Below are 10,304 nucleotides of genomic sequence, written 5' to 3'. Positions count from 1 at the left end.
TCAAAATACGGACTGGTACGAAAAATTTAACCCAGATTTCTAAGTCGAAAGGGGCCATAATTCAGCCAAAATCCTTGATGGAGTTATGTACTCTTGCCTATAACTGGCCATGGTGATGGTAAACAAGTGTTGAAAGTTTCAAAGCTTTATCTTAAAAGACTTTGTCAAAATATGAACTGGTACGAAAAACTTAACCATGATTTCTAAGTCAAAAGGGACCATAATTCAGCCAAAATCCTTGATGGAGTTATGTGCTCTTGCCTATAACTGGCCATGGTGGTGGTAAACAAGTGTTGAAAGTTTCAAAGCTTTATCTCAAAAGACTTTGTCAAAATGTGGACTGGTGCGAAAAACTTAACCAAGGTGTGACGCCGACGCCATGGTGAGTAGGATAGCTCTACTTATTCTTCGAATAGTCGAGCTAAAAAAGAATAGAGCAGGTAAATCATGGTGGTCTGGTGCCTTGTTTGGTTTAATGTTGTAATGCTGAAAGAAACTGGCTAATTTGTATAGATATAAGTAAAAGCAGTATTTATACAGAAACGTAAACACTTTGGTCGGTAAGTGCAGGGAGCGTAACGGGTCCATTGGCTTTCTTTGCAAAAGCAACATAGAAAAACGTAGTTTGTGTTTTGATCGGGTTATAGTTATAGTCAAACACTAAATTTTGCTGGGTTAAAGTCAAAACCTATAGTAAAAAACATAAACATTCATTTCTGATGTCATGTAATAAAACATTTATTGAATGGCTTACTGGTCAACGGTCAAAAGGACCTACCGCATTTATTTTTCACTATTGACCGGCTAGCCGTTCAGTAAGTGTATAAGTCGAACAGGCTAAATAATTAGTTTGTATTTTGACAAAACCGTGATTAAGGCCTCAGTCGGAAGCAAGGTAAATCTAGTGATCACCACCAAGCAAGTCATAACTTAGTAGGTAGGAAAAAAAACAGAGTAAGATAGAATATAATTTATTTATGGAATATTTCCGGAGTGTATCACAGATTCTAGTAGCCTGAACTGGTATGAATACAGTATAAGGAAACGGTTTAAAGCTCTTTAAGAAGTAAAATAAATAAACAGATAAATAAACATAATACTATTTCTACATATAAACAGTAAAGGAAATATTGGACGGAGCATTTTGAATAAGAACCAAATATTCATCTACAAAGTATGCATATAACAAAAGACTAGAAATATAAAAAGATGTTGACAGACGGTCTAAATGCAAAAAAAAAAACACTGATAATTAGCGCAGATTGGTGAAGAAATATCTGCTAAATGTTTAGTTCGGATCATTTTGAAATTCTGTTTCAAACTGCCTACATCACTATGCAAGTTTTAGAATTCTGAGCAGTATTGTTTCCTCCTCTCGCAGCACGAGATTCAGCATCCTTCAGTTTTTCTCGTGTAGCGTCTAATTCACCTTCTAAACTATGGATACGCCTATCTTTCTCTTCTTGTTCATTTGACATTCTAATCAATTTTTCTTGCATGTCTTTAACGTTTTCATCACCTCCCTGTGTCTCCTTCAACAACTTTATATCTGATTCGAGTTTCACGATCGCCTCTCTCTGCTCTTGGTTTACCTTACGTAGTGTTTCCACTTCCGCCACAAGAACCACGTGACCCCCTTCCATATCATCAAATTTCTCTTTCATATCATCGTAATGCTTTTGAAGCCTTGCATTTTCTTCTGTGAGTTTCTGTTAACATAAAAGTCTACACGGTTTAACTCAGTTGCAAAATTTCTTCGGGTTGAATTTTACACCTAATGAAAGTCTATTCGCTGAATCCTTCATAGGTTACTTTTATTGCTTTCGGAAAGTAAATAAACAATAACATTTTTGGAAAGTCTTTTAAATCTATAAACGGATAAAAACAAAACTAACCATAAGTTTTATGACTTCAAAAAAGATAAAGGTCACTAAAGGGCAAGGAATGTCTTACCCCCATACAATTTAGTGCAATTTACATATCACAGATTTTCGGGAGAAAGACGAGATTTGTTTCGATGTTATAATATTTCCCTTATCCCCGTCACTGCCCATATAAAGGCACAAAATATCAATTCTGTGTGACAGTGGTCCCTAAAGCAGGAAATATTGTATAATGTGCAGTTATTTTTTTTTAGTACAGGGGAGACCTCACTGTAAGCATTGTTCAAAAACTGATGATGGAGCACACATTTATTCCTCTTTAGTGGCCTATATCCTTTTCTTGTTAAAAGGCTACAAATTTAACGTATAGAAAAATCGTGTTTTAATGTTATCAATACACGAAAAAGAGATTATACGTCGTTATAAATTCACGAGTGCGTAGTATTAGGTTAATAGTTCTAATATGATCTTTATCAAAAACAGAAGATAGACTATAGTAACGCTCTTTCTTGATTGACGTCATCGCTCGTTAACATGAAGTAATTTTAGCATACACGTGTTTTAACAGAAACAAGCATATGACAATAATTAATACAGAATGCCCGTTCTTTCAAACCCAGTGATATCAGAAACGACATCTATGTGAAAGAGATTGTTTCTAAATGGCTAAATGTCTTAGATAATTTCCAATTATCATGCAGCCGATACTAGTGTGTTCTTTTCTTGGAAATAAAGGAGCTGAATGAAGGATGACAAATTGTAGCGAAATGTATGTGTGTACATGTAATTTGAACTGCAACTTTGAAAGACACATATTTATCCTCTCAGTGAAAAAAGTGACTAACTGCGTCTTTAATGTGGATCAAATTTTGATTAAGTAATTGATATGTTCGAAACTTTAACGTCTGGTCAGACTAGTAATTTGTTAGAACCAATATTTAAATGAAACAAGTCAACACATTGAAAACATATTCTTATCGCATGTTTGGCGTCGTGGGAGTGAAAAAAGTCTTTACAAAAGCAGTGTTACATTTAGACGTTGAAAGAAGAAATTTCCACGTTTCAGCCAAAAAGGCTTAACGTGTGATAAAATGAATATCACAAAAGTTTTCTTCCCACACTGAATTTATTAAATGCGTTGAACGATATGATAGAATATTTGCAGTTTATTATTTCATTCCACTCGTATAATAAATTCAGTATGAAAAGATACCCATGTTATATCCTCAATATAGTATTTTGTTATTCTGTGATATGGTCTGATGGTTTATACGAATATTTACCTTGTATGCAGCTTTGTCCGCTTCCTGGTTGCTAAGCGACGATTCTAACTGCTGTGATAACTCCTCATTCTCCCTGATTTTAGAATCTAACTTTTCTTTTTCAATCGGTGATCCTACAAATTGTCAACAAGTACATGTATTAAGATAATCGCATGAAACTGTCTACAAATGGTGATGATTCTGATGATGAAGACAGTGCTAGCAGTATTGCTAGTGGTGGTATAGGTATGACGATGATGACGATGGGGATGATGATGATCTTGATGATGATGACGATGATGGTGGTGATGGTGATGATGATTATGGTGATGATTATGATGATAATGATGATGTACAGTGAAATTATGAAACTATTGAAATATTTCAAACTATAATGATTTTGGTATGTGTTTATATTTAAAACTGAATACGAAAATGATTTCCGTCAAAATGTCAGCAGATATTCTGGAAAAAACAATATTTTTGATGATGATTATTATTATTATTATTAATTTTATGTTTATAGATTGATTTTGAGGTCAGCGATGTCTTTGAACTTTTAATAATGGAACGATCCGTTATTCAGGTAATGTTCAATTCAGTGCGATTAGTGGTTCTTACATAAATAAGGCAAAGTAAATAATTCTGATTTCCCCAATCGACAGATGTGTCTATATATTGAACTCTCATGCGTCAAAATTAGACTATACTTCTATTGTCATTATTATTGTTGTTGTTGTTGTTGTTGTTGTCTTCGCTTTTTTTGTTCTTGTTCTTGTTGTTGTTTAAAATGAATGATTTTGGTGTTCAATGATCGAGGAAATAACTTCCATCGAAATACCTTACGAGATCCCAAAACTCTTTAAATGCAACAAAAGCAGGGTTGTTTTGTTTTTTTATCAAACACCGACCAAGTTAATACTTGTTTTTGGTTTAATGTTGTACATGTATTTACATTTAAATCGTAAAACAATTATAATGTATATTGATTGCCCGGTGGAGTTAAGACAAATTACTTTTATCAGGTCAAGTGGAGTCAATATTCAAATTTCACTAGTTACAGTGTCACACGTTCTCCAGCTAGAAATTTAGAATAAATGAAGTTCTTAATAGTGAAACAATAAAAATAATAGTAGAGCGTAATGCTATTTATTATGAATCTCTTTTTATCGATTCATTTATTTATTCAACTTTCCCACTTGCATAATAATGAAAATAAAGAAATTGCAAGCTCTGTTAGGCCCAAGTTTGATTTGTTCAGTTCAAAATAATCATAAATGATTATATTAGATCTATTATTAATGACGTTTTTTCGCAATTTGGTGTACATTCCACCCTATCTTGTCGGGAAATGCAACGCTGTCAAAATACTTGCTGAATACATCAATACAGTATTGCATGGATTACATACATATGGATTACATACATTCTGCTACAGCATCACTCACTGGAACAGTCTCTATTAAATTTTCTACAATACTAGCATCTTTCATTTATAACTCCAATCTCAATTTTTTGATAGCATCCTAGTGTTCAACTTATGCAGGATCATGATTTATTTACAAACACGTGGCTATTCAAAGATATATAGATATATCCACCAACCTGCAGCAACCGGAACTTCTTCGTGATCTTCCTTGACAACATCAGCGTGTCCGCTTTCAGCTTTATCCTCGTTAGTTGGGGTTTCCTCAACCTCGTTTTCCGGCTCTTTTTCTGAAGTAGCTTTTTCTTGTTCAGTTTCAGTTTCCTGATTTGATGGTTCAGCATCAGCATTAGCATCACCCTGTGCTGTGACGCCATCCTGTTCTTGTTTCTGTTCATCCTGCTGACTGACTGGCTGAGTGTCCTCCGATCGTTCGTCTGTTTTTGTTTCAACTGTCTCTGACATTTCTGTATTTGTTTCTGTTTCTGTATTTACAGGCACTGATTCACCATTCTCTGAAAGAAAGGAAGGCTGTATTAGTACAAACTTTTTTTTCTCTAAAAATTCACACTGTTAACAAAAGTTTCCTAGCCGAGCGCCAGGTATGAATACAAACAGATTTATTTCTTAGAAAGGTTAAATATTACATTCCAACATGCATATAAACTTACATCAAAAATCTAAATAGACGATTTTTGCTGTCAGACGTCGAATGGCGGTAGGCTCTGTCACATTATTGCACAGGTAGTACGTATTGTTGTTATACGTATCTTGGATACGTAAAGCTACATGTATGTTTATAACAATTGCGTTTTATTACCTTTATTAAATTCCATACTTCGATCTTTTTCCAATTGTTGTTTATAACAATTCAATAGTTCATTTTATGGCTTTAAAACTTTTTCCATTTATAACAGTAGACTATAGTTTATTAGCGCCGTGTATATATTGCAACAGATTAGACGAATGTTAAATCTGGGTCTTTTTACAGTACATTCATGACTTTGAAATGAATCACGGAAAATCAGTTAGGCTGTATAAATATATAAGAGTGCTAGGCTAAAATCTTTGTTCGTGACTTTCGAACATCTTCGTCAGTGGTGATCGCTGTAAATAGTCAAAAATTAACTTGATATAAATGCTTGCAACATTCTGCACCTTTAAACTGTGTACAGAAAAGGGGCATATGCTTGAAATATACATAATTTTTCAATTATCTCAATTCTTCCTTTTCTTTTTGCCGCCTTTACTAGTATTTTTTCTGTATGTTTTTTTTTAATGTTTTTCCTCCTTTTTCGTTTTGATAAATCGCTATATCTTTTATCTTTAAAGTAGAAAATGTATTAAAAGGATTTAATCTTAACTATGTTTGATTATGTTAAGATTACAGATTATGGTACAAAAGATTTTATTTCTGTTTTACCACAGGACACCACACTAATCTGTGACGTAAAATGTAAATTTTTAATTGTATATTTGTTCACATCGTAAAGGACAGATATTTCTGTTTAAATAACTTCAATTAAATATTGACATGTCCACAAAAGTTCTTATATTCACGTGCTGTCAATACACCTGTACTAGCATTTTAAATCACCGATTTTCATTTTGATAACACCTCTATTGAAATGTATATCTATTCTTATAAAAATGCTCTGCACCGTAGTATTAAATTAACCCGGAAGCGGAGTTTAAAATTAATACATTTGATCAGTCCGATGTGTTCAAAACATACTTCATATAAAGATGAAACCCGTTGCTATACCCTGTCCCGCATATACAATGTACTATGGTTCAACCTACATCAAAGAGAATGAGATATGTATAGTAACAAATTATTTATAGGCAATGGATATATGTAATAAACTTGAAGTGTATGCCTGTCAACTGAAATATTCTTTGATATATATACCTTTAAAACTCATGTATTCCTAACCGTTATGTCCTTTTCACAATTTATTCCAGCCGCCTTCAGTGTCCGCATGCGGTTAAATCAAAAGTTTACAGCGCTAATGAATTTTATTAACCTAGTCCTTCATTGGTCATTCATGAAATTCATGAGAAAATAATCGAGCAAATTCTAAATTATTCCATTATCACTACAATAAACAGTATGACAACATTTGTAAATATACCCGTAACAAATAAAACAACGCCTCTGACACTTATAAAACTTAATGATATTAATAAAATCACTTGAAAAATCTGGTACAAATCGAAACAAACATTTATCAGTTTAGCGTATGTGTATACATGTCAGTAATAATACGTGTACGCACAAGTTCAATACTTTCCATTGATTGTTACAAGGCTGTTCATTGAAAGGCTGGGAGACACTGTTATATATATATATCAGATGTATTGTCAAAATACAAAACAGAATAATTTAGATTTCTATATACGAGTGTCCTGACAAAGTTTGCACATATTGTATGTTTAAACGTTATCATTTCAAAACTTGTGTTTTATGTCGACTTCAGCTCACGGATAAAGAATTTCTCCTCCCATCAAATTTATAAAACAGTAAATAACTTGACCTTCCCTCTGTAATCTAGCAGTGATTTTGCTGGGTTCTGTATGGTTTATTCCACTTGTGTCAAATGCAGGATTTGCTAATCCATTTACTGACCTGTACAATGTGCTTTTAATGCTTTTTACATAGGCGTGTGAACTGGTATTTCGTTAGTTAAAATAACGGTCAGACAGGTAGAAGGTTCAAAAAGGTAAATGTTACCTCAGTTAAATTTTAGAATTAGACAAATCTTACATAAAAACAAGTGATTGTCGACCGATATTATATACTGAATTTGCCTTGCAGATACCAATGGCGTATCCGTAGGGTTTCTATAATAATATGGTATATACATGTACTATATAAAACATTTTTTGACTGAAGTCCCATATGCAATTAAACACATATTCACGCGCGACATATTGTTGCAAATTTCAAGTCTTTACTTGGCATGTGACACATTATTGGCATACCTTATAACGGGAAAATTGTACTGGTAGCGGCAACAGATGGTATTACTAAAACTGAAGTACCTGGAATGATTTGCACCAGTATACACCTATAACTTTTATGCTCGTTCAATAACCACTCTTTAATACAATAAACGTGGATGTAAATGCAAGTTTATATGTCCGAAACATTTATAATGCCGTTGTTCATAATGTGACTGCCGCATGTTTTATTATAAACATGAAATATATTCATTTTTTGTGAAGTCCTATTTTCAGTAATTGTTTTCTCCAATATTTGTCAAACGTTTGAACATCGTTTAACATATTACAACTAGAGTTTTATTGAATACATTGTTTTGATTACCTCCCTTTACAGATCTCAATGTATATGGTCATGCGCAGTATTTCAAGTAGTGCTTTTCTAACCATGTAATGATGCATAGCATCTGTTTGGACAGCTTTATCATCCATTTTGAAGATAAAATTTTAAACCTAATGAGATTTAATGTAAAAGGTGTGGCTGGTTGCATGATTTTGATGACACCCGTTTGTTAATCTGATGTCATACCGCACAGCTTATATACATTTAGCCGAACGTGTTTTGTTTCACCAAGAAATGTTCTTATAAATATGTATTTATGTACAAGATGATGCTAAAATCACAAATGCTTTAATCTTTTTTTATATTCGATACTTACATAAAAAGATGTAACATACGTCTCATATTTCATGAAGAAAAAACAATAATTGAAAAACTATCATCTCGCGTTACTTGAAGTACATATTCGGAATATGCACGTGTAGCGTTTGCACTCACCTTCTTTTGTGCCCACGGCTTCAGACTCTGTTTGTTGTTCTTCTTTTGAATCATTTGCAAGTTTTTCGTCATCCGTCTTTACTTCTACATCTTCGTTATCAGGAGAGTCTGCTTTGCTTTTCTCAGCGTATTTTTCTTCGTCTGTTTTTGGAACACTCGATTCAGATTCGGTTTCAAATTCATCTGAGTCATATTTAGATTCTTTAGCTGTTTCTTCTCCATCTTTATCAGTGTCTAACATTCCATCTGTACCCGCTTCTGTTTTGTCGTCGTCTGTTTTCTGCGTTTCAGCAATATTGACTTCATTTTCGTTGTCCGCCATGTCTTCTGTTATGTAATCGACCTTGTTATTTCTCTTAAAATGAGTATTCTGCAAAGTACCTTGAGACGGTCGGTTGTTTACACAAATATCCTCTGTAATGTATGTCCTTCCGTTATTTTGTGTCAACTTTCATACTGTTTTTTTCTTCTTGTATTCTATTTCACAGAATATTTTCTGTACGTTATATTCAAGATGTTCATATGTACGCCATTAAAAAGGTCTTTACGTGCAAAGTTTTATCTTTCAAATGTTAAAGTCAGCTGTAAATTATTGTATGTTCCGGAAATTATCCAAAGTATATATTTCCCTACGTGATATTCTTGTAAGTATCTATGTTTATAACGTGTGATATTCAAACCTAATATTTCATTGCTACTGGTGAATTTATACAAACATAAAGTTAACCTTTCTACTTTGCTAATATAGCTTTCAACATTATTGCTGGATGGGTGCGGATTAATAAAGATTAATTTAACCACTGCAAGCATATATTTAACGTTATCGTGAGTGGAATAATATAAGATTATGTCAGATTTCAGAAGTTTGATTGTATTTCGCATTAAACAATGAAAATATTATACAAAGCAGGTAATATATTAAAAACTTTTAAGCAGATTAAGAAAAAATCTTTAGAACAATCCAGTGTATGAACTTAAAACATGAAATATAGTCTGCGTTATCAGTTTATTCCCATGTGGTTCAAGTCTCGAAATAAATTGAGCCGCGCCATGAGAAAACCAACATAGTGCGTTTGCGACCAGCATGGATCCAGACCAGCCTGCGCATCCGCGCAGTCTGGTCAGGATCCATGCTGTTCGCTAACGGTTTCTCTAATTGCAATCAGCTTTGAAAGCGGACAGCATGGATCCTGACCAGACTGCGTGGATGCGCATGCCGGTCTGGATCCATGCTGGTCGCAAACGCACTATGTTGGTTTTCTCATACGGCTCAATTATTCTGTTCGGTTGTTTTCTGTTACCGTCAATGTATACTGATCATGAGCTCAGCCCTAGTCATCGAAAGAGTCAAAACCGCAGTGCACTTGTAACGTCTTTCACGTGTAGCGTTTACGTCCCTTGCAACACTCAAATAATAAACCCCGAGTCCATAAAATATAAGAAAAAGAAATGAGAATTGTTCAATAGTATCCGAACAAAATGCAAACGAAAATGTATACTTAATAAGCTGCATTTCATTGTAACAAATGTTTGTAGAATCTGCGACAGTAATAACTCATTTTGCGGTGTACTGACAAAGGTTAAAGTTATATGAATTCTTCCACCAGTCCTTAACATTATTGTAAATTTTAATTCTTTCATCTTATAATACATGAGTGTTTCATTGAATCCTTTCCTAATCGTCATTATGCACTATAGACAATTAAGCTTTGCATGTACGTCATTGGAGCATTTTCATTTTATTTTTTTTGTGGACCCACGACCTGGAATACAGGTTTATGCGTTTTCAAAATTTTAACTTATATTTAGCTATATTCATTTTTGTAAACGTTTGCCCCAGCCAATTTTAAAATAACTTTACCTCCTTTTTCAACAGAGTTTATTATAAATATTGATTTCTTTGTTAACCTTAAGATATTCTGAACCGTTTAAAATAAACGAGTCAAAATTGC

General features: G+C 33.5%; 1 protein-coding gene across 1 annotated transcript; it reads right to left on the bottom strand.

Annotated features, from left to right (window-relative positions):
* Positions 1-955: 955 nt before the first annotated feature.
* On the bottom strand, positions 956-8,964 carry LOC123529293 (serrate RNA effector molecule homolog). The gene is made up of 4 exons (XM_045309564.2): positions 8,353-8,964; positions 4,751-5,086; positions 3,167-3,279; positions 956-1,709 (listed from the first exon to the last, which is right to left on the bottom strand). Exons 1-4 carry the CDS (start codon positions 8,672-8,674, stop codon positions 1,326-1,328), a joined length of 1,155 nt encoding a protein of 384 aa, XP_045165499.2. The 5' UTR covers positions 8,675-8,964; the 3' UTR covers positions 956-1,325.
* Positions 8,965-10,304: the final 1,340 nt, after the last annotated feature.

This window comes from Mercenaria mercenaria, chromosome 13 (assembly GCF_021730395.1).
Source record: "Mercenaria mercenaria strain notata chromosome 13, MADL_Memer_1, whole genome shotgun sequence".
NCBI classification, from domain to species: Eukaryota; Metazoa; Mollusca; class Bivalvia; order Venerida; family Veneridae; genus Mercenaria; species Mercenaria mercenaria.
The sequence above is the reverse complement of the archived record's forward strand: the minus strand, read 5'-3'. Positions and strand labels throughout refer to the sequence as shown.